Source organism: Ovis canadensis, chromosome 20, assembly GCF_042477335.2.
Source record: "Ovis canadensis isolate MfBH-ARS-UI-01 breed Bighorn chromosome 20, ARS-UI_OviCan_v2, whole genome shotgun sequence".
Lineage (NCBI taxonomy): Eukaryota > Metazoa > Chordata > Mammalia > Artiodactyla > Bovidae > Ovis > Ovis canadensis.
Window position 1 is genome coordinate 42,840,469 of NC_091264.1, and position 25,865 is coordinate 42,866,333.

The following is a 25,865-nucleotide window of genomic DNA, read 5'->3' on the forward strand; positions in this document are numbered from 1 at the left end:
TCTTCACTGTTCTTTGCTTTTTGTTCACTTTTCTTTTTTCACTAGCCAGGGGTTGAAGATTAAATTCTTTAAAATTACATTAACTCTTCTCCACCCCATTATTTGATTGTTAGGAATTTTAGGAGCAGTACGTTTTCTATTTTACGGACTGCCTCAATTCGAAGGTATAGTGAAAGCCATTAACTAGGTGGTCAGCCTCTTTGGCCTTGCTTTATGGGGAGAGTGGTGAGGTTTGGTTCTGGCTTGTGAATTGTAACTTTTAAGGTGTTGGCTAGCACTTTACTCTGGCTTTCTGTTTGTAAATACAGATGTGGTACTAAGGAAATGATCAGGAGCAAGAACATTGCCTAGGAATATGAAGAATGTGTTGGCCTCGAGTAACAGATTTTTAAGTGGACTTCATGCCCAATAGGGCTTCCCTGGGGTCTCAGAGGTTAAAGCATCTGCCTGCAATGCAGGAGACCCAGGTTCCATCCCTGGATTGGGAAGATCCCCTGGAGAAGGAAATGGCAACCCACTCCAGTATTCTTGCCTGGAGAATCCCATGGAGGGAGGAGCCTGGTAGGCTACAATCCACCGGTAGCAAAGAGTCAGACACGACTGAGCTACTTAACTTTCATGCTCATTATGGAAGAAAAGGGGGGGGAAGAATAGGTAAAACTATAAAATTATAGTTTAGAAGTTTACTATACTCTACAGTTTATACAGTGTGTACTATACTATACAGTTTAGAAGGGCATAGTCCAATGTCATAGGCCAGGGGTAGATATTTTTGCTTTATTGGCCATACTGTCTTTGTGGTATGAAAATTGCATCAGATTATACTAAACGGTGAGCATTACTGAAGTTTGAATTTCATATAAATTCTCCACTTGTTTTGAAATTTTATTCTCTTTTTTATTTTACCCCCAATCATTTAAAAATGTAAACACATTTCTTAGCTTGTGGGCTGTACAAACACAGGTGGCAGACCATAGTTTGCTAACCCCTTACATAGAACAATAAAAAAGTACTCGGTATTTTTCAAGAGAGAATAATTGAGAAAGAGGGTGATCACAATGCTATGATCTCTTATTTTCATCTGCCTATATGATAACACACAAAATAATAAAGGAAATTTGAGATCTTAACACAAATTTGTATTTGTTATGACCTGTGAAACTTGATCACGTGAGAATTATGAATATACTAATAAGACAAATACATTCTTTAAACAAGAAAAGGTATTCCTTGTCTAAAAAAGGGTTTATAGTTCAGGAGAGGTGGAATAACACCGAGTTGTGGTGTTGATTTAGACCAAAGGATTTCCAGCACAGGAATATGCAAAAATAAATAATAGTAATGTGAAGGATAACTCAAAAAATTTTAAATATACACTTTAATATTGTTTTTATATCAGGAAAGGATATATCTGATATATCTTTTATATAGAGGATCTTGTGGAACCATTGAGTCATATAGAGGAAAAGGGGGTTAATACTGCAGGTAGGAAACTGGTCAAAGCCGGATATAGGATATGGTAGGTTGAGGAGGGAAAGGGTTCAGCTGTCCGTACTGCTGAAATTCTTACTCAGAAAAAGGGAAAGCATCTAATTTTCCCCCACCATTTTTTTTTTAAGTTATGAAAAATTTAAATTAACAGTGTTTTTATACTTTAACAGTCTTTTTATACTTTACATTGGCTTTTCTGTTTCCAGTTCAATAACACTGGAGTTACTTTGTTCTTTTTTAAGTCTACATTATTTCTTCATTGTGTAGACGTATGATTTATTCAGCCATTTGTTTAAATAAGACATTTAGAGCCTTTCCGGGTGTTTATTTTTTGGCCACAGGGCTTGCGGATCTTAGTTCCCCAACCAGAAATGAAACCTGGGCCTTGACAGTGAAGGCGCTAAGTCTTAACCTCTGGACTGGCAGCGAATATCCCCCAAGTCTTATTAAAGGCTATAGTGGACATACTTGTAATATATGTTTCCCTCATTTTTTCTCTGATAATACTTGACGAATAAACACTGTATTAGTTTAGGTTGTACAACATAATTATTCGACATATTTGCACATGTATCTTTATATTGTCATAACCTCTGTACTAGTAGGACAAACTCCTGAAAACTGAGCTTCTTTGTGAAAACGCATGGAAATTTAAAATCCTAATCATCTTTTCAGTTTCCTTGCCATAAGGTTGTACCTATTTATGCCCACACCAGCATGTTATGAGATGACCTCTTTGCTTATGGTGGAGCCAGTGTTGATGTTTTCATATTTTAAATTGTTTGCTAATATTTTTCATTAAAAGCTTTTAATGATTGCGTAACAGATCTTGTTCTGTAGGTAATGTACATTTTCCAGCCTTTTTTCAGCAGATGGGCATTTACTTAATTTCCTTTATAAAATTTTTTTTAAATTTTGCTGCTGCATAAACAGTGTTAAAAGATTCTCTGCACATTTGTCCTTAGGTGCTAGTGGATTTATTACTGTGAAAAAGGTTGGGTTGAAGGATATAATTTACATCAGCCCTCTGTATCTGTGGGCTCCTCATCTGTGGATATGGAGAGCTGCCGTTCTTCAGAAAGGACTTGAGCATCAGTGGATTTTGGTATCCATGGGGAATAGCTGTAGTACTAATTTTAATGAATATTTCTGTACTGATTTTTAAGAAGGCGATTATTATTTACATTTACATTGACAGCAGTGTTTGAGCTTTCCTGTTTCGCACATCCCCAAGAAGAGATGGTTATTATCTATGTTTTTATTTCTTTCTGGCCAGAAAAGAGATGTTTGGTTATTTGAATCCCATTTTTTTCTTCCTTAGTAATTTTGAGTATCTTTTTGTTGTTGTTTGTTTGTTACTGGGATTTGTTTTCTGTGCATTTCCAATCTTTGGCTGTTTTTCCTGTTGCATTGTCTGTCTTTTGCTTATCAGCGTGTACATACATACCACACATGACATACTGTCCTCATTAAGAAATCCAGTCTGACCCCAGATTCTAATTTACTTTTCTACATTTTCCTACAGTGTTTTTTATTTTTTACATTTAGATCTTTATTTTTAAAAATATGATGTAGCTTGAAGTTTTCCATGAATAAAAAGTTGTAGAAATTAAATAAATTAAAAAAAAAATATGATGTAAAAGGAAGATCTTTTTTTTCTAGAGCAATGCTGTCCCATAGAAATGGAATGCAAGATACTTATGTAATTTTAAGTTTTCAGTCAAGCCACATGAAAAAAAAGTAAACACAAGTGAAATGAATCTTAATAGTATACTTCACCAACTTAACCCATTATATAAAAATATTATTTTTACATGTAATTTATTTTGAACAATTATTAAACTAAGTCTTTGAAATCCAGTGTGTATTTTACACTTAAGTCAAATCTCAGTTCAGACTAGGTGCGTTGTAGTTGATCGGAGGCCCCATGTGGCTAGTGGCGTTTGTTGAACAGCATGTGTTACATGGATTGGATGGATGGCTCGTGCTAGCTTCATTATTAAATAATCATCCTGTTTTTGTTGAATTAAATTTCACACTTGTCATACCTGAAGTTGTTTCATAGTGAGATCTGCTTCTGGATTTTTGATTCTGTATTCTAATCTATTTATCTCTTACACCAACACCACAGATTTTATTTCATTGAATTTTCTTAGATGTTCTTGGACATGTATTCCATATATAAACTCTAAATCAGTTTTGTTTTTTTTTTACTGTTCTCTCCCCTCAAAGGAATTTAAACAACCTATTGTGATTCTAAACAGAAAAGGGTTTAATGTATAATTTAATTAGGGTATAGTTGGCATTTTTTATATTGTCTTCCAGTCAGGGATTTGGTTTGCCTTCCATTTATTCAGGTCTCATTTTATTTCTTCAATAAGATCCTCATTTTAAAAAACAGATTCTTTTACCTTTTTTTTTGGGGGGGAGTGTTAGGCATGGAGATTTCTCCCCCAATTTCTGATAAGCAAACCACGTGCTTCATTGCTTGGATAAAGAAGAAATAATTGATATTTGACTATTTCTTACATCTAGACCCCTATCGTAATCTCTTATTAACAGTAAATTTTTAACTATAGAGTTTAAGTATTACTGGCACTCCATGTTTTCATGTGTTGCCCCAGCTCATTCTTAAGCATTTGGCCAGAGAATCTCATTTGAGATCTGCAAATCTGTATGCTGAAGATTCTCAAAATTTGTTTCTGGCTTGTCTCTCTTTCCTGAAACTAAGACATCTGGAGCTTAACATGTACAACCTGAGGTTTTTCCCTCTCTCTTTTTCATGACTAATGTGTTACTAAGTTCTAGAAATTCTTAACTGCTGTCCTTCTCTCCCTGTCTGGAGTATCAGAGAATTTGTAGATATTTTAAAAACTACTGCAGAAATGAAAAAGTCTCACTATAGAACCTTCAGAAATAAATTCCCTTGCCCATGACATCACCTGTGAAGTTGCTGTTTTGATTTGTTGAGTCATTCTGGTGCTCTCACCAGCACCCCTTTCCATGTGCTAAGACAGTTACTAGCATTGGTATCTATCCTTTTCTGTCCAAGAAGGTGGAAAATATCCTAAATCCTAGAGCATGTAGGAGGAAAACATGTATTCTGGGGGTTAATATATTGGTGTCCTAGGATTGCTATAACAAGGTTTCATGAACTGGTGGCTTAGAAGAACAAAATTTATTCTCTCACACGTCTGGAGGAAAACTGAAATCAAAGTGTTGGTCAGGTTGATTGCTTCTGGAGGCTCTGAGGGAGAACCTTCCCCATGCCTCTCTTCCAGCTCAGGTTTGCTGGCAGTCCTCTGTGTTCCCTGGCAGTCTCTCCCTCTCTACTGTCACAAGGTGTTCTTTGTGTGTGTGTGTGTTTGTGTGTCTGTGTCCAAAACTCCCTCTTCTAATAAGAACGCCAGTCTTTGGACTAACACCCATGTTAGTCCAGTATGACCTTATTTTAATTTCATTACACCTACAGAGATCCTATTTCCAAAATGATTACATTCTGAGGTTCCTAGTGGACATGAATTGGGAGGGGGCACTATTCAACCCAGTATAGTATAATAGAAATAAAATTCACAGGTGTCGGACTTCCCTGGTGGTCCACTGGCTCACTGGCTAAGACTCTGCGCTCCCACTGCAGGGGATCTGGTTCTATCCTCGTTCAGGGAACTAGATCCCATTTGCTAAGACTGAGAGTTCGCAATCCACGACTAAAGATCCCATACTGCACTGAAGACCTGGCACAGCCAAATACAGAAATAAATCTTTTTTTAAAATTCACTGGTATCTTTAGACACTTCACCAGAGAGAAGTTTCCATACACTGCAATCTCCAGAGGTCCTCAGTGTAGACACTGAGTTGGTCAGTGGACTAGTCAGATTGTAGAATAGAACCTTGGCTGCTGCTCATTCATATGTACACGTTACTCATTCATATGTACGTGCTTGGTTATGGGAAGCTAAGAGAATTGGTACTAAGCAGAGGAGGTTGAAAATAGACATAAAGATGACTTTTCTAACCACCCTTATGTATGCTCTCATTGTCAGCTGAGCCTGGCACATTTGCCACTTTTGATCATCTGGCTCTGTGTCATCGTACCACCTTGCTCAATTACTTGGTGCCAAGGGTTCATACCAGAGGTCATCTCTGGCATCCTTCCGTCTGTAGGCAAAGCCTCTTTTCAAATCTGAGTGACTCTTCAGTAGAGGAATCATGGGATTGTCAAGCGCTCCTCCACTCCCCTTACTTGATAGAGACAGAAGAGGCACTTTTACCTCCTAGGAAAGAGTGCAGAATTTGGTTTTCTTGGTTCTCAAGCTGGCTGTATTTTAGGGAGGGGACCAGAAGGAGAAGAGTCAGCTCCTAGTACAGTGAGTATATAGAAGGTATTCTATAAATGCATGTTGAATTAAGGAATTTTTTTCCTCATGGGGTAGCCCTTGGCGTAGTACATAGCTAAATGTTTACCTGTATAGTGCTTTGACTCCTTTGACTTCCAAAACAGCAGTATGTGGAAGTTCTCCAGTTCTCTCCAGTTCTCCTCACTGCCAAAGTACCATCCATCAGAACTAAGTTATTTGCAGTTCCCTAAATCTAGTGCCCTACTTCGCAGCTAGATATTTGTTGTTTCTTCTGGATTCCTCCTAATCTTGCTCCCACCTCCAAGTTATTAACATTTTTCTCTGCAATACTTCTGTACTTTTACAGTGTTCTTGAATTATTGATGTTTTTATATCTGTCCTCCACTAGACTGAGAGCTACTTGAGAACAGAAAGTCCTTGTTTTCTCGTCACCTCGCCTTAGTTCAAAGGAGGAAATCAAGGCTTGAAAGAGTAATTTGCCTAAGGTCACACAGCTGGTGTATGGCAGCACCAGAAGGAGAATCTAGATCCTAAATCACTCAACAGCTGTAAAGAAAAAAGCGCTGCGCAGGTGTCAGGAGACCCAAGAACTAACCTTGAGTTGACAGCTCTTTGTGTTATCCTTCCTGGGTGCGATTCTTTACCTTTATGATATTTTGATTCTTGTTTAGGGTCATCAACCAAAGTTACTTTTTGTATGTGTTTTTTCCAAAGAAATTGATAAAGTCTCAATTCCCTGTAGATTCATTTTAAGCTAAGCAGCTGAAGAGTGTTGTTCAGGTGCTTTATAGGGCCCTTTTGGATCTTATGTTCCAAGTCTTTGTACCTTACCTGAATGCTCTCCATAGGTGACTCCACTACCCTTTATTCTTTTTCTTATTTGCATGTTGAGATGTGAGATTTCCTCAGGAGCAACTGCCTTCTGCTCTCCAAGGTCCTGAAAAGATACCCCTGGGCTTCCTGCAAATTCCGGTTTCCCGGAATGCAGATTTGAGTTCTTATTGGTTCTTTTTTTTTTTTAAGTCTTTATTGAATTTGTTACAATATTGCTTCTGCTTTATGTTTTGTTTTTTTTGCTGCAAGGCATGTGAGATCTTGGCTCCCTAACCAGGGATCGAACCTACACCCCCTGCGTTGGAAGGCGATGTCTTAATCACTGGACCGCCAGGGAAATCCCCTGACTGGTTCTTGAAGAAAAAGAAGACAGCAGATGATCAGCTTATTGGAAAACACAGGAGAATGAAAGGCACTACTCAGGTGATGGAGTCAGGTCTTCTGTTACTTTGCCTTTCTCCATCTCCCTCTTTTCTGTGGCTGCCTCAGTGAGTCTGCCTCTGCTTCTCTTGTTGCTGAGGTCTCAGACTTCACTCTAGAGGTGCTGACTAAACTCAGATGTAGGGTTAAGGAGATTAGGACTGAAGGATTAAGTAGGGTCCAGAAGCTGATGGGTTTATCTATCAGAGAGACTTCAGAAACTGTATCTCTCACACTCAGAGGTTAGTCTGGGGTCAACACAGTGTTGTCATTGATCATACCCAGAGGATTCACCTCAGTGAATCCCTGAGAAACTAGAACGTCTTCCCTCCCATCCTAAGAATTCTGCTGCTTAGGAAATGACCCCAAAATGATAGTCCTAAAGTCCTCTCCCTGTTCCCACAGAGAACCACAGAAAGATTCAGATGAAGAGCCTGACTCTTAGGATGTAAAACTATTGGGATGAGATTTTTTTCTTTCTTTTTTTTTTTAAAGAGTATTTTCTTTGCTATTGATATTCAGTGCTTCACTGTTTTGTTAATTATGTTGTTATTCCTCTCCTGTGTCCCTCCCATTTAATTAATTGCCAGTTGCTGACATTTTTAAACATCTCAGCTGTCTCCTCCATTTCCGCCTTGTCCCGTTTCAGGTCTTTCCTGGATGGTGGCCGCTGACTCCCTGCCTTTATCTGAGCATTTGTTCTTGCTCTGTTGCCCCACCCCCAGTGTCTCCTCTGTGCTGTGTCTTTGGTGACGTTTCTGACTCAGAACTCTGTCATCTGACTACTCAGCCATTTTAATGATGACTTTTATCCTTCACCTATTGGATAAAATCTAAATCTCTTTGGAATGGCTTACAAGGCTCTTGATATTCTTGACCAGTGGACAGTCCTACGTTTATAGATGGGGGATTTATGAGGAAGAACAGACCATTTGCAGAGAAAGCAACCCACTCCAGTGTTCTTGCCTGGAGAATCCCAGGGACGGGGGAGCCTGGTGGGCTGCCGTCCATGGGGTCACACAGAGTCGGACACGACTGAAGTGACTTAGCAGCAGCAGCAGACAACTGCATCTTTGTGCACTTAGGTTTTTGGGGATTCCATATGTGATCCCATTAAAATGTAAGGAGAGAAGGTCTTTCTACAGTCTTTTTTTTGGCTGATGAAAGAAGCAAAGGGCTCCTTCTCTTTTGCCAAACTGAGTACTTTCTAGGGAAGCCAAGATCTTTGCAAACTGCTCATGGAAATTACTCTTTCTCTTTGTAATAACAGAGGTGGGCCATGGACCACTGAGGACACTCATTAAGCATGTACTCCCAAAATACTGGAAAGAGAGTCCATCAGAAACAAACTTTTATTAAAAGACTATGTTGGGCACTGTGCTCCATCACATGGATAACAGTGAACAAGACAGGCATATTTCCTTCAGGAATCTGTGATCATAGCTTGGAAAACAGATAGCTAGTTTTAAAGTATTGCTCTGGAGATATAACCAGTTCCAAACTATCTGTTGTCTTGATCATAACTCCTTTAGAGTTACTGTCTTCATAGTCTTCTTTTTTCTTAAGATTATTAGTTCCTCTTATGCTGTTGCTTTTTTGCTTTCAAATCAGCATGTAACAAAGCCTTTATCAACTCTGCTGACCTAGGTAGCAGCAGTCTTCCCTTTGCTGCAATGAAAGCAATGGTGTACGTTTTAGTTTTCTCCGTTCTCACCTCTCTCTGACTTCTGCAATCCCTCCTCTTCTCGCCACTGAACTCTGTCTTCCAGTGGTCCCCAGAGGCCTTTCCCTAGGCTTCTCTGTGGCGCCTGACACCACTCACGCCTCTCCCTCCGTAGTCTCAGAGCACTGTTGGATACAGTCCGGTCTGCGCAGTCTCTCCCGTTCTCCCCACCTCCCCCCTACCCTACTTGCTTCTCCTGTGAACCTCTGACAGGATCTTCATATCTATTCAGGGCTTTCTTGCTGTTTTCAGCTTTGCATCTGGTGATGTTTTCTTCATACCCAGAATCCTCTAGAGGATTCTGGAGAGTAATGTGAAATCTTACAGTAAACTGATGTTTCTGTGTCATGCACGTAGAGAAATTTCAGTTCTCTAGTGCCTGGGAATTTTAGAAGTGAAGTACTATAGTACGCATTCACAAATAATTTTTACCAACATAATCCAGGATTGAAAGCTATTTTGTTGCATTTAAAATTGTATTTAGAATACTGTAGTTAATTTTTCTGTAACTGTGTAAAAGTAACAGAGCAAGCCATCCCAAGTTTCATACCTAGTTTAGACAAAACAAAGGATTTACCTACCTTATAAGACCTAGCATCTTTCTCCTTCTGTAGTACTTTTCAAAAAATGGGCAGCAGATCTAAATAAACATTTCTCCAAAGAAGACATACAGATGGCCAAAAGAGCACATGAAAAGATGCTCAACATCACCAATTATCATAGAATGCAAATCAAAACTAAAGGGACGTGTTCCCTCATACCATTCTGACAAATGGCCATCAACAAAAAGTCGATAAACACAGAAAACAACATAGTGTTGTAAAGCAGTTATCCTCCAATTAAAAATAAAAAAAAGTAGGGACATGAAAAAAGAAAGAGAAGATGCCAATAAACGGTATTTTAATTGGTAAAATAAAAAAGTGAATACATACCCAAGAAAATATAAAATCTTTTGTTCTTAAAAAAAAAGGCTACAAACAATAAATGCTAGAAAGGATGTGGAGAAAAGGGACCCCTCCTACACTGCTGGTGGGGATGTAAATTGGTATAACCACTATGGAGAACAGTATGGAGGTTCCTTAAAAAACTAAAAATAAAACTGCTATATGATCCAGCAGTCCCACTCCTGGCCATATTTCCACGGAAGCTCATAATTAGAAAAGATACACGCACCTCAGTGTTCATTGCAGCACTGTTTACAATAGCCAAGACCTGGAAGCAAACTAAGTGTCCATTGACAGGAATGGACAAAGATGATGTGGTGCATGTGTATCTAATGAAACATTACTCAGACATAAAAAAGAAGAAAATAATGCCATTTGCAGCCACATGGGTGGACCTAGAGATTATCATACTGAGTGAAATAAGTCAGAGATGATTTCAGTCATATGTGGGACCTAATTTTAAAAAATGCACTTTTTTACAAAATGAAAATCAACATAAATACTGAAAACAAGCTTCTGGTTACCAAATGGGAATTGCAGAGGTGGGAGGGTAAATCAAGAGCTTGGGATTTTTGTGGCTCAGACAATAAAAGAATCTGCCTGCAATCAGGGAGACCTGGGTTCGATTTCTGGGTCAGGAAGATCCTCTGGGGAAGGGAATGGCTTACCCACTCCAGTATTCTTGCCTGAAGAATTCCATGGGCAGAGGCTACAGGCCATGGGGTCACAAAGAGTTGGATACAACTGAGCAACTAACACTTTCACTTTGAATCACTTTGCTGTTTTATGTCTGAGACTAATAAAATATTGTACATCAGCTATACTCCAGTAAAATTAAAAAGCTGGACTGAGACTCTTCTGGCACCTTTTCAATGTTTTGCTGATTTTATGATAAAATTTATTTCAAGAGTTTTAGAGCAGATACTTTGTTGTGTGAATCTAATTCATAGTGCTCTTTAAATTCTTTGTGATCATTGCTAATTATTTTGAGTCCTGAGGGCTGACAATGTTTTGAGTACTTTCAACTTTCACACAGCTTTAGAACCAGTATTTACATTGCTAACAATTATAAGCCACAGGTGAGTTTTGTCAAAATCACTTTTTAAGTATTAGAAAAGCCAGTTACTATTTACTTTGAACTGAATCTTACACATTATTAAAGACATTGCTACTTGTCATAGTTTTTGTACAGTATCATGTATTTCAGACTGATGCATGTCACTGTTTCCTTGTTCCCTCTCAGATCCACGAGATGAATGTTTATAAAATTTAAAACCCGTGTTAAAAATGTATCGAGGAACTTCCCTGGGGGCTTCCAATGCAGGGGGCCTGGGTTTGATGCCTGGTTGAAACTAAGATCCAGTGCAGCCAAATAAACAAAAATAATGAAAATAAATACAAAGTGTATCCAGACTTCCTCACTTCATTCCGTTTATTCCTCATATTTTAAGTTCTTGGCATTTATAGATACGAAAACGCTGCACAACTGTTATTACTGCAGGAATAGCAGTCCAGTAACAATAGTAACAAAGGAGAAGCCAAACAAATATATTGTTTGGAAATTTTAGCAGTGTGAGGATTTAACAAAGTGATGATTTTTATAAATGTAGAATGAAGAATGTACAACCCTAGCCACAGAGCTTGTGACTGAACTGGCAGGTGATACCACGAACGTGTCTCCTGCAATGACAGGAATTCCTCTACTGATAGACCCTGTGTTAGCCGAGACATTGCTAATGAGTATATGTTAGGATTGATAGCACTTCTTTTACTGTTTATCAGTGGCTGTTTTGTTTTCTTTAGCAATCAGTATAGCTTACTAGTGTGTGCTAACTGAATACCGGTATGGAACAGAATACTGTAGAGGGCTGTGAGCATTAGTTAATATGCTACTGTGACTTTTAAGCACTTCCCTGGTGGCCCATGGTAAAGAAGCCACCTGCCAGTACAGGAGATGTGGGTTCGATTCCTGGGTTTGGGAAGATGCCCTGGAGAAGGAAATGGCAACCCACTCCAGTCTTTTTGCCTGGGAACTTTTGTGGACAGAGGAACCTGGCGGGCTATAGTCAATGGGGTTGCAAAAGAGCTGGACACAACTAAACAGCAGCGTGACTTTTGAGTATTGAGCTGGTTAGATTTGGAAGTCAGGTGGGGCATATTTAGAAATTACAGTAATAAGAGGCCTCAAGAGTTAGGATACTTGCTTTTAATGCATGGCTCTTGTGGAGTGAGGGGAAGGTATGGTCTTTCTGTTTTTTCTGATTCTTTTTAGCTGAATAAACAAAAGTAGATAGACTGAGTTTGAATAAAAACGAGAAAGTTTCTTCGCTTTATTTCTAAAGTCAGATGAGGTGGCCTGGGTATTGGTGGTTCTGTAATAATTTGCAGCTTTGTTGTTTGTTGTTCAGTCACTCGTTGTGTCCAACTCTTTACAGCCCCATGGACTGCAGCACGCTAGGCTTCCCTGTCCCTCACCAATTCCTGGAGCTTGCTCAAACTCATGTCCATTGAGTCTATGGTGCCATCCAACCATCTCATCATCTGTTGTCTCCTTCTCCGGCCTTTAATCTTTCCCAGCATCAGGGTCTTTTCAGATGAGTCAGTTCTTTGCATCAGGTGGCCAGAGCATTGGCGCTTCAGCTTCAACATCAGTCCTTCCAATGAATATTCAGGACTGATTTCCTTTAGGATTGACTGGTTTGATCTCCTTGTAGTCCAAGGGACCCTTAAGAGTCTTCTTCAACATCACAGTTCAAAAACATCAGTTCTTTGGCACTCAGATTTTTTATGGTACAATTAGCACATCCATACATAACTACTGGAAAAACCATAGCTTTGGCTAGACAGACCTTTGTCAGCAAAGTAATGTCTCTGCTTTTTAATATGCTGTTTAGGTTGGTCATAGCTTTTCTTCTAAGGAGCAAGCGTCTTAATTTCATGGCTGCAGTCACCATCTGCCATGATTTTGGAGCCCAAGAAAATAAAGTCTGTCACTGTTTCCATTGTTTCCGCATCTGTTTGCCATGAAGTGATAGGACCAAATGCCATGATCTTCGTTTTTTGAATGTTGAGTTTCAAGCCAGCTTTTTCACTCTCCTCTTTGCAGCTAGCTGTTATTAAATGCTTAGTGCAAGACTGGGATTCACTGTCATTCTTGCAAGTTATTTCACACTTAGAAAATAGCATGTTATGAGAGAGGAGGGAGAGAGGAGGTTCTCTCACACTTATAGAATGTGGTTAGGGAGGGGAGGGTGGAGATCCAAACAGAAAAGTTAGTGTTTAGTTTTTCTTGTCCTGCCTTAAAATATAAAATTTAAGCAATGATCACAATATGATATATTCATACAATAGAATATTACTCTGTAATAAAAAGTCAAGTACTGATAAGTGTTACAACCTAGTTGAGTCTTAAATATACTGAGTAAAAGAAGCCAGACACAAAAGATGACAGATGATTTCATTTCTATGAAATGTCCAGAATAGGCAGATCCATGGAAATAGGAAATAGTGGTTGCCAGAGGGTTGGGGGATTTTAGGTGGGGGAAAGTCCCTTATCCCATGGATAAGGGATTTCTTTGGGGGCTGGGCTGATGGAAATCTTCAAAAATTGTGGTGCTGGTTGAAACAACTCTGGAAATTTATTAAAATGTGTTGAATTATATACTTTAAATGGGTGAATTATATGGTATGTAAATTACATCTCAAGAAAGCTGTTAAAAATTTACATTTAGGGAATCCCTTGGTGGTCCAGTGGTTAGACCAGTGCTGGATTTGGGTTTGATCCCTGGTCAGGGAACTAGGATCCTACAAGCTGCATAGGGTACCCACCCCTAATTATTAATACATTTAGAATTTAAATTGAAATTAATAAAAGTTAAAATTTTTGAGTAAAGTAAGATGTAGGCAGTGTGGAGATAATTTGTGTTATCTAGATGAGCACAGTTCAGGAGAAGTAGAATGCATACGTGTGCAATTTAAAATTTTCTAATAGCCATATTTATTCAGCTAAAAAGGTGAAAATAATTTTAGTATGTTTAATTTAATCCAGTAAGTCAAATAAGTGTACTCAGTTCCTCAGTTGCTACATGTCTCATTTTCCTCACCCTGAAACAGAATAACAGTAACTACTTAACGGTTGTTCTGAGCATTGAGTGAGTTAAACATCTATTCCATGTTTATTCTGTGTCAGGTACTGTACTGAATTTAAGTGGACTTCCCTGGTGGTCCAGTGGTTAAGATTTCACACTTCAAAAAACAAAACAGGGACTTCCCTGGCAGTCCAGTGGTTAAGACTCTGCCTTCCAGTGTAGAGGGCACAGGTTTGATCCCTGATTGGGGAACTAAGATCCCACATGGCACGCAGTGTGGCCAAAAATAAAAATACAAAAAGCATATTGAAAACAACGCCCCCCCCCGCCCCCCGCCGCCCCAACAAATGGCTGTGCTTCCACTGCAGGGTCACAGATTCGATCCTTGGTCTGGGAACTAAGATGCCGAATGCTGCGTGGTGTGGACAATAGAAAAATAAAGCTGGAGATTTTACCTACACTTAGCAGAAAAGGAAATACTAACTAAGGAAGAATGCATGATTTAGTTTGTGCGTTAACAGTGTAGGGAACCATGAAGACTGTTTGATGTATATATTGTTAGATATGTGTGTGTGTATTGAGGGCGTATATACATAGGACTGTAGCTATCAGTTCCCACTAGAATGGATGTGTGTGTGTGTGTGTGCACTCACGCATGTGTGTGCTGGTGGTGTGGAAGAAAGTTGATAAAGCATGTCAGAACCATGCTCCTAGACATCTTGTGCTTAGACTGGGGTTTCAGAATTGGCTGGTGAGCAAAGGGTGGGCAGAATCTGTCCTTCAAGCTACAGACAGAAGCCATGAAAACAACCAGAAAGCAGTGTTCAGGGGTGAAAGGACTCAGGAAGTAAAAAGGCTGAGAGAGGAAAATCAGATGTGATTATCATGCAAAGTGGGTCCCTTTAGGGTCACCACCTGTTCACCAGGACTCAACAGAAAACCACAGTACCATATGCTACAGGTTAAGAAATAGGTTTCAATTCAGCGTCAGCAAGTAAAAAGAGGGCACGAGTCCCATTCCTCCTCTTCTTTGCATAAACAAGCAAACTGGGCACCCTTCTGGGCAGGCAGGGTGAGAGCAGGGGATAGTGGAGGGATCCTGCCACATTACTGCTCTCATCGTAAGGCAAGCAGCGCCAAGAGCCACCTTACCAGGACTTCCCTGATGGTCCATTGGCTAAGACTCCAGGCTCCTGATGCAGAGGGTCCAGGTTCGATCCCTGGTGAGGGAACTAGATCTCACATGCTGTAACCAAGACTCAGTGCAGCCACATCCCCTTTTTTGAGGGGGAGGGGAAAGCCACCTTATCAGTGAGGAGACAAAAACTGCTTAGGCACCAAGCATTCTGGGTTAGTGTCGGCTGTTGACAGGATGTGGTGAACAGACTCCTGCAGTGTCCTCTAACGGTCCTTCTCCACTGGTATTCACATACTTGTGAAATCCCCTCCCCTTGAGTGTGGGCTGGATCTAGGGACTGACTTCTAACCAAAAGAATATGGTGAAGGAAAAAGACATCACTTCCATGCGTAGATTATAAAAGTCTATGACTTTCATCTTGCTAAGAAACTCCTTTACTGTCTTTGATGAAGCAAACTGCCATGTTGGAGAGACCTATGTGGTAAAGAACTGAGAGGTCTCCCCTGTCCAACAGCCAGTGAGGGTCTGAGGCCCTCAGTACAACAACCCTCAAGGAACTGAATCCTGCTAAAAAAATGTAAGTTTGAAAATAGATCCCTTCCTAGTTGAGTCCAGATGAGCCCCACTCTTGCAAAATCTTTATTGCAGTCTTGTAGACACCCTAAAGTAGATGACCCAGCTTATGCTGTGCTTGGGTTGCTGACCCACAGAAACTCTGAGATGCTTTGAGTTGTTTCAATCCTCTTGTTTTGGGGTAATTTGTTACGTAGTGGGAGATAATACAGGAGAAGGAAATGGCAACCCACTCCAGTGTTCTTGCCTAAAGAATCCTGTGGACAGAGGAGCCTGGTGGGCTGCTGTCTGTAGGGTCGCACAGAGTCGGACACGCCTGAATCAACTTAGCAGCAGCAGCAGGAGATAATACATTGCAGGTGTTTGGAAATGTTAACTGCCCAATAACTGGAGACCTGGGGGCCCATGGCAAATTACAGTCTCCTCTGCCAAGTGTTAAAAATACCACTGATCCCCTTAGAAGGTGACTTCTTTTTTAAAATAAATATTTCTTTGTATTTATTTATTTGTACTGCTTCTTCACTGCAGCATGTGGGATCTTGTTAATAGTTGTGGCATGTGGGATTTAGTTCCCTGACCAGGGATTGAACCCAGGCCCCCTGCATTGGGAATGTGGAGTCTTCGCCATTGAACCACCAGGGAAGTCCCAGAAGGTAACTTCTTGCAGCTCCACTCACTGGGAAAAGAAGGAACCGCAGGTTCTAATTAGCTCATTATTCAGGCTACCCACGAGTGCTCAGTGTTATTTTCAGACAGTTCTGCTTCTTGTAATACAAAGATAATATTAACTCACTTAGGACAGTGGGTTATAAACCCCCTTATGAAGGGAATTGTTCTCCTAGACTTTTGAAACCTAACGATGAAGAAAGAGTTGTTAAAGGCACCAAATAAAATATGAGAAGAAAGTTTCAAAGAAAATGTTAGTATCTTAACTTAGAATTTTGTGACTTCAAAGGGGAGGAAACAGGAAGCTGTAGGTAAGCTGTGGTAGGAGTGAAGGCTGATTTCTAACCAAATGTCAAGAGGGAAAAATGCAAAAGAAATGAAATTAGTAAGTTAGGAGACAAAGCAATCAAAAGCAACAAGTGTGTTTCTGTATCTTGGTTTAACACCTCAGTTGTTAAGGAAAAAATAATAATATAATTAGAAAAGTATGAACATGCCCTAGATGTTTGATGATGTTAATTATTATGGTGTTTAGAAATGATTTAAAATGATCAAATTTATGAAGTTATTTTTAGTGATATAGTAAAAATATTACAGATGATATATTTATAATTTTGTTTAAAATATTCTGCACGTACTGGGGGGAACTAGGTGGGAGTCTAAATGTTGCAAGGCTGATTCCAACTATATGACATGGGAATGGCAAAACTACAGAGACAAGAAAATCTAGTGGCAGCTGGTGGGGTGGGTAGTGAGATAAACAGGCAGAACACAGAGGATTTTCAGGGCAATGAAAATACTTTGTATGCTGTAATAATAATGAACATATGTCATTATGTACGTGCGTACTCAGTCGCTCAGTCGTGTCTGACTCTTTACTGCCCCATGGACTATATGTAACCTGCCAGGCTCCTCTGTCCATGGAATTATCCAGGCAAGAACACTGGAGTGGGTTGCCATTTCCTACCCCAAGAGATCTTCCGGACCCAGTGATCCAACCCGTCTCCTGTGTTTGCTGCATTGGCAGGTGGATTCTTTACCGATGTGCCACAGGGAAGCCATATGTGGCCTTACACATTTGTTCAAAGCCTGGTTTGTACAGCATCGAGAGTGAATACTAAGGAAAACTGGGGACTTTGTAGCTGTGATGTGTCAATGTGGGTTCATCCTTGGTAAAAAATGTACCATTCTGGTGAGTGGTGTTGATAACTGGGAGAGACGATGTAAGTGTGGAAAATCTCCGTACCTTCCTCTCAATCTTGTTGAAAACCTAAAACTTTTCTAAGACAATGAAGTCTTTAAATATATATATATATAAAGCAAAAACCAAAACCTGTTCAGTAGAAGGACTTAATAGCAGAATTGAGCTGGCAGAAGGAAGAATTTGAAGACAGTTGAATAGAGTTTATGCAATATGAAGAACTGGAAGAAATAAGGATAAAAAATGTACAGACAGAGTCTCAGATACTGTCGAACACCATCAGTGTACCAACATATGCATAATAGTCTCAGAAAAGGAGGAAAGGGAAAACGCAGAAAAAAAAAGGCTTAAAACTTCCCAAATTTGATGAGAAATATTAATCTGTACACCCAAGAGACATACCATACTCCATGTAAGATAAACACAAGGAGATCCACACGAAGACACGTTAATGTCAAAAGATTACGAACAAAAGAGAAAAATTTGAAAGCAATAAGGGAAAACATTGCATATTAAACATATACATTCCTACGCCCAATAACAGCTAACTTCTCATCAGAAAAAACAGAGGCCAAAAAGCATTGATATATTCAAAGTGAAAAGCTAAAAACACAGAAACCACCAAATAACCTGATAACCAAGAATCTTATATCTAGCAAAACTGTGATTTGAAACTGAAGACAGAGACATTCGCAGATAAAGACCCTGAGAGAATTTATTGGTATTAATAGCAGATCTGTGGGGAGGGAGGTGGGAGGGGGGTTCAGGATGGGAGGGATACATGTATACCTGTGGCCAATTCATGTTGATGTATGGCAAAAAACATCACAAATCGGGGTAACGACACCATCAGGGGAAGCGGTTTAGGCACCGAACTTTCTTCCTACTTTGGAATACACGTCCTCTACCTCGAATACCCTTCTCAGCTTGTGTAATTATCCTCCAATTACATTAATTCAAAAAATAGAGCTCTCTTAACAAGAAATATTAAGGACAGCTTCTTTAGACTGAAAAGAAATGGCACCAGGTTATCCAGTCCACATGAAAAAAAGCACCAGGAAAGGTAATTATGAAAATATTATAAATGTATTTTTATCTTATCTGACTTAAATTACATAAAACAATGAATTTATTGTATTGAGCTTATAACAGCTACAGATATCTATTCATGTGACTAATTGGACAAAGGATGGGGGAGGGAATGGAACTCTTGGAGTAAGGAAATGACAAAAATGGTCATTTGAATCCACAAGAAGGAAGAGGACTGGAAATGCTAAATACAAAGTTTAAAATGAAAGGCTCAAGTATGTTGTTTTCTTTTCTCAATTTTAAAAGAAAATTATATAAATCAGTATGACACTATATTGTCAGCTTTATAATATATACATAGATGTCATATATATGATAACACAAAGGAGAGGAGACATAAAGCTACATCAGAGCAAGTTTTCTGTGCTAACGGGAATTAAAGTAGTATTTATCCAAAGTCTATCATGATATGTTAAGGTGGAGATTGTAATTTCTAAAGAAATCACTATAATTCAAAATTACACTGAGATTGAACAAAATAATTTATATGAGTCATAGCAAATACTTAATAAAAGACAGTAAGAGAAGGAATAGAGAAAAAGATGTGAAACATTGAAAGAATGAAAAATGGTAAGCAGATCCACTCATAATAAATGTGAATGGATTAAACGTATGTAGTTTTCTATGCTACATAATAAGCAATTACAAACCTCAAATCAACACACATTTGTTATCTCAATTTCTGTGGGTCAGGACTTCAAGCATACCTTAACTAGATTCTCTGCAAGCCTTTTTTTTTTTTTTTCAATTAAGATGTCAGTTGTGTTCTTATCTGCAGGATAAGAACACTCACTAAGGACATCAGTAGAATTCCCTTCCCTGTGGTTATATCCTAAGACTGAGGGACTTGACTGGTTGACTGGAGGCTGCCTCAGCTCCTATTGGCCGCCCCTCAGTTCCTTATCACATGGGACTCTCAACATGGCTACTTCCTCAAAGACAGCACAGCAGAATGTCTTAAGAAAGGCTACTAGCAAAACAGACTCTGGCCATGTGATCATAGGCATGACATCCTATCACCTGCCATATTCTCTAAAAGAAATTTTTTTTTTAAAATTAGGCTGCTTGTGGTCTTAACTGTGGCATGTGGGATCCAGCTCTCTGACCAGGAGTTGAACCCAGACCCCCTGCATTGGGAGCTCTGAGTCTTCGCCACTGGGCCATGAGGGAAGTCCCTGCTACGTTCTCTTGGTTTGAAACAATTCAAAGGTCTCAGAGACAGTCTCGAGGTGGGGGATAATGAAAGGTCATAAAGATTAGAAGAAGATCGCTGGGGGTCATCTTAGAGTCTGCCTGCCACAGAGGGAACTCCCTTAACCTGATACAAGTATTTATGAAAAGCCTGTAACTAATATCATGTTGTTCACTCACTCAGCTGTGCCCAGCTCTGCGACCCCATGGACTGAAGCACCGCAGACTTCTAGCATTTTTATTTTTTGGCTGTGCTTTCACTGCTGGGTTTGATCCCTGGTTGGGGAACTAAGATCCTGCAAGCCTTCCTGCGCTGCCAAAAGAAAAGCATGTTGGAGAAAGCCTACGTTTCTGTGAACAGACTTGGTAGAAACCAGGGCTTTGAGAACTCTGCCAGTGAGAGTTGAGAAGAAAATGAGGAACATCTTATTGGAAAATAGAAAAAGGGGAAATCTTTCTTAAATATTGATAGTAGTGGAAAGCTCAGCTAAATTATCTCCTGCAGTTATGTGGGAAGCAGAATTTGTAAGAAATGAAACGTTATATAGCTAAGGAGATTTCTGAGCAAAGTATTGGTGCTGCTTGGTTTCATCTTCCTGTTTATGTTACAGCAACATGTAAGAGGAAAGAGATAAAGAGGAACCAGGGTTGGCTGATTTTGAATTCTCTCCAGATAACAAAAAGCCAAGAGGAGATGGAAAGGCGATGTCCTGTGTGTTTTCATCTTTCTCTCGGCTCCACGTCCTTGTCCCAGGCTCTACCATCGTGCCTCAACCCCACTGTGGGGGTTTGAACCTTCTCCCCTTAAACTGCCAAGCCATGGAAAAGGGCTTGCTGCTGCTAAGTCACTTCAGTCGTGTCCGACTCTGTGCAACCCCATGGACTGTAGCCCACCAGGCTCCTCGGCCCATGAGATTTTCCAGGCAAGAGTACTGGAGTGGGGTGCCATCCCCTACTCTGAGGCAACTCTGACTCAGTGGTGGACTCATTTCCTCCAGAGCAGGGGAAGGAACCGCCCCTCCCAAATTCCTCATAGTAGTTTCTGGCTTACACAGTAATCCTGCTGGATTTATTTTAATTGGACATTTTATTTTCCCTCCAGTGTTTCAGATGAAATTAACCTATAACATATTCACTAACGGTGGAGGACATGATGATCTGATACATGTTTGTACTGGTAAAGGACTGCCAGTGTGGCTGACAGGACATTTTAAATGAGTGGCAGTTCACACCATTAATCACCCCAAGTGAGAACCTTATTTTTGTGTCTTTATTGTCTATTTTCTCCCTAAACATGTAATTGTTTTTTTCTTGCCCCCCGGTCCTCAGCAGGGAAAGCGCCTAGTCCAAACCACTGGACCGCCAGGGAATTCCTTAATGCTCCGTGGTTTTTTTTTGACATGGGTACCAGTTCAGCTTTAATTACTTGTTTACCACGTTTCCCCACTTAACATATATATGGCTACATTTTCCCAAGCTGCTAGTCACTCAACTTCTCCATAGTTTTCCAAATACAGATTAACCTTATTTGCATTTGGATGAGGAAGAAGCCAAGGCTCCGAAGCGGAGAGGCTCGCCTAGGATCTGAAGTCCAAGTGGGTGGGTGCCGTCTAGACCTGTCCTGGGCTACTGGCTGACCTGCTGTGGCAACGGCTATGCAGGAAGCCACATGCTGGGGCTTTCGTTTTCTCCGAATTCAACTTCAGTCGTCCTTCCCCAGATGGTCGTTTCCTGACGAGCTTATCGCTGAGTGGCTGGTGCTCTGCAGTAGTTTCCACCCCCGACCCCGACTCTGTCTTGCGTTTTCAAGCCGTTTCGGTTCCTGTAAGGCGCCGCCCGCATGCAGTCCGGAGCTGGAGTGAAGCCAGTGGTCTCGGAGCTGTGTGCCACAGCCGTGCCCCGAAGTCTTGGGGCCAATCGGAACAGCTACGGCCATGCTGTGGGGCTCTGTCCTCTTGAATTTCTTCCTAGCTTACCTTCCAGAGACACAAACCCGTGAGTTGGGAGCGAGGGGTGGAGGGCTGGGAGAGTAGGAGAAGCCGAAACCGGCCGAGAGTGGAATTTTTCAGAACACTGGAAGCTCCGTGGTGACTTTCCAAAACCTTGGTGCTGGCCGTCACTGGCTAATTTGTGCGGGCTCTGTCAATGCGGGCAGCTAGTGTAAACAAGAGGAGAAGGAAATGGCACCCTACTCCAGTATTGTTGCCTGGAGAATCCCGTGGATGGAGGAGCCTGCTGGGCTGCCGTCTTTGGGGTCGCACAGAGTCGAACACGACTGAAGCGACTTAGCAGCAGCAGCAGTGTAAACAGGAAAGAAGTTGGCAGATCTCTGAACCAGGTCAGAAGTCATAATTCTGTACTCTTGCTCAGAATAGACGTTCCTGGTTTCCCACTCCAGTATTCTTGCCTGGAGAATCGCCTAGGGTTTTGGCGGGCTACAGTCTATGCGGGGTCGCAAAGAGTCGGACACCACTGAGGGACTGAACTGAACAGTCTATGCGGTCGTTCAGGAGGGAGCGACTAACACTTTCATTTTTAAAGTATTTGGAAGGGCAAAGGCACAGCCAGAAGCAAAAATTTGGGATGGATGGTATCCAAGGTTTTAGCTCATCTTTCTTTACAATTTAGAGTGTGCTTATTTATTTACAAAGTATGTACATATTCCATTATACCAATGCATTATGTAGAGTATACGAATTTACAGAAACAAATCCAAAAAGATGAGACAAAATATTTTAAATAACTTAAAAAAAATTGAGCACAAGCTTGATTAATGACAGAACTGAAAGAAAAAACGAGGCACACACATTCATCTTTTATTCAAAGGGCTTCACTGAAGTATTTGTTTAAATATGGCTCATCAGGAAAACCCCATAGGGACAGGATGCAAAACTCTCACCACCCACTAAGCTACAATTTTTTTATTTTCCTATATGCAGATTGTTTGCAAAACCATTGTTCCCAGCCACAGGTCTCCTAGCACAGTTTCTCAGCAGCTATTGTTGCACGCCAGACTCTAGAAGTGTACCGAGAAAGCCAGAAGGAAAGCCAGACTCATGACTTAATTACTGGGTAAAATGTTTCCAGACCAACAAGTAACGACTCATGGAAAATGAAACAAATTCTTGACATATCAGAATTTATGTGAATTGGCATATCTGAAACATATCTGGCAGGGTGAATTTTTTTAAGTCTTACCTATTTATGAGCAAGAGAGAAGGAGAAATGGGTTCTAAATAAAGCTTTGCTACTAAGCTTCAGTTTTCTCACCTCTAACATGGAATTTAAGCAGCTACTTCATACAGTCATTAAAAGAATTAAAGAAATAACAGCAAACCACAGAGGAAATGCTCCAACACAATGATAATTTTTAGGAATCAGTTTCTGTGCAGGTGAAAGTGGTGTGGTGAGTGCTTTAATAGGAGTAACGTGTAAACATTTCCATATTTATACATTTCCTATCTGCCTAAATGGAATGTCACCCAGCTATGGCTGCTTGGCTGAGCCATATAATAAAGGGGAGTTTGTGCTCAGTGTCTTCCTTTTGCTCTTGTTTTTGTTGTTTTCCCTCTCCACAATCACTCCCTGGAGTTCAGTGTCTCCGAACATCTAACCTTGCTCCCTGCATAGCCCCTGTTAGGTGCAGGGTCACAGTAGGGATCAGCAGAGAGCAGACAAGGACTTGCATGTTCACTGGGTCCTGAGGAATGACCTCTGAACTCAGTAGGTGTTTCTCAATGGAGTCTAGATCTGAGTGGGGTCAGTTCACAGTGAGAGGGACTTTATTCATCAGAGCAGGAGCCCATGTCAAGGGGTAGAAGTGCAGAGGTTCTTCTGCAAAAAGAACAATGCTGTTAAAAACAGAAATGCTATGAATAAATAATTTACAGAAGAATGAATTCAACTGGCAGATAAACATGGAATTATGTTCCATATAACTTCATAAATTAATGTATAAACTAAAATGTATGTATTTTAGCTGCCATTTATAGCAGTGTGACTAGACCTAGAAAATATATTTAGTGAAATGTCAGACAAAAATACTATTTGAGATTACTTATATATGGAATTGAAAAATAATACAAATGAATGTACCTATAAAACAGAAACAGACTCACAGACATAGAAATCAAATTTGAGATTACAAAGAGGAGAGAACAGAGGAGGGACAAATTAGGGATATGGGATTAGTAGATACTTAGGGAAGTAGATAAGCAACAAGGATTTGTTGTATAGCACAGGAGATTACACGTACTATCTTTAATCTGTTATGGAATATAATCTTTCAGAATACTGAATCACTATGCTGTACACCTGAAACCAACACCATGTTGTAAAGCAACTGTACTTCAACTTTTAAAAATTTGCACTTTGCTCTCATCCCCCCCACTCTGGGGCCACGGAAAAAATTGTCTTCCATGAAACTGGTTCCGAAAAGCTTCAGGACTACTGCCCTAGCTGGTAATGTGGGTAGGCCTTATCTGATCAGTTGAAGGCCTTAATCCATTCCTGAGGAAGAGTGAATTCTACTTTCAGACTGCTTTTGGACATAAGCTGCAATGTCTTCCTTAGGTATCCAACATGCAGCTCTGCCCTGCAGATTTGGGCTTGCCAGCCCTGTAAAATTACATGAGCTAATTCCTTAGAGTAAATCAATCTTACCCTGTATATATGTAAATATATTGTTGTTACATACATATAAATATCTGTATAGTGCATCCATACATACTTATATGTGTATACATATGTGTGTACATTTATTTATCCAGATTCTCCCAGTGCATACTCTGTGTGGAATTTAAATTCACTTATGCAGAGCGTTGTAATTGTCTTTTCGTTGTTTTATCTTGTGCGCCATGTCTCCTATTAGACACACTCTCATTCCCTAGATCCTCACGCAGTAAATTCTGGAGCTTGCTCTGACCCACTGTCGCTTGTTCTCACCTCAGGATCACACTCTCTGCGGTATTTCTACTCAGTTGTGTCTGAACCGGGTCCAGGAGTCCCTTTGTTTATGGCTTCTGGCTTCGTGGACAACCAGCCCTTCATTCGCTATGACAGTGAAGAGATGAAAGCAAAGTCTTGCGTTCATTGGTTGAGGGAGGAGCCAAGTTACTTTGATGATGAGACCAAGATCTTCACAAGTCGGATGAAGATTTTCCACTTAAATCTGAGGAATGTGCAGCAATATTACAACCAAACCAAGGAGGATGGTCTGAACAGAGCACTGGCACAAAAGCAAACAAGTAGGTGCCTCGGAGAAAGCAGAGGGGAGTGGCGCTTGTCACTTCATACCAATCCCCAGGGGTGAAAGGCTCTCGACAAGTGTTCCCATAGCGTCAGGCTGGGGCAGAAGAATGTGTACAATTATCACTTGAGAATGAAAGCTGAGCTGGTCTGGTCACAATGGTGTAGGGTCTGTGTGACAAGAATTAATAATTAACAGATCAATTAAGCAGTATTATTGGGTCGTGGATATATGCTGAACATCTTTTGAGTGCTAGAAATGGGGATCCAGAAAAGTATAAACTGATGTTTGTCTTCAAAGAGCGTATAATTCATATGGGAAGGTACTCACACTTCTGTAAAAAGTTTATTGACCCTTCACTGCATACCCAGAGATGTCAAAGACAGGAACCTCCTTGAATGCCATAGTTTAGTGAGATTCATAGATGAGATACCCCAGTGGTCGGAGCTTCATGAGTGAGACAGAAGTTTACGTAGAACCTGGTGGATGTGTATTACTTAGGTCTATGAAGAACATAAAAGATGTTCCAAGCAGTAGGAAATCAGAGTGGGGCAAGGCGTGGGATAGAATTTGTCTTAGTGAGCTCAAGGGGTGTATTGAAATTTAATCATTTCTAGTTAATGGCTCTTCAGAGTTTAGGTCTGTTGAAACAAGTTTGAAAAGGGCCTTGAAGCCCAATCAAGGCATAAGCCAGTGAGAAGTATAATTCAAGCTGAATACTGAGGCTGCTCAGCTTTTACCAGTTGATCCTTCTAGGAACATGAATTCAACAAAGGTTTATCTGATGGTTACTTTACAGGCACTGATGTAGACCCTGCCTTTCAAAGGCTCACAGTATAAGAAGAGAGTGATGGTACACAATAAAGTTAGAGTATGCAAGTGTTAGACTAGGAACTTGAAC

General features: G+C 40.3%; 1 protein-coding gene across 9 annotated transcripts in view; it reads left to right on the plus strand.

Moving 5' to 3' along the window:
* Nucleotides 1-25,865, plus strand: part of LOC138425563 (BOLA class I histocompatibility antigen, alpha chain BL3-7-like) — a 35,923-nt gene that overhangs the window by 1,535 nt on the left and 8,523 nt on the right. For 5 of the 9 annotated variants that reach the window (XR_011251274.1, XR_011251271.1, XM_069563594.1 and 2 more), the window contains one exon: nucleotides 24,666-24,962. Coding sequence is in view for 5 of the 9 variants with exons in the window: in XM_069563591.1 (XP_069419692.1) it covers nucleotides 24,666-24,962 (297 nt within the window). In the remaining 4 variants the exon portion in view is untranslated. Of the gene's footprint in view, nucleotides 1-19,461; nucleotides 22,055-24,665; nucleotides 24,963-25,865 lie in introns of those variants that run through there. The other 4 variants (XM_069563593.1, XR_011251273.1, XR_011251272.1 and 1 more) reach the window with 4 other exon arrangements.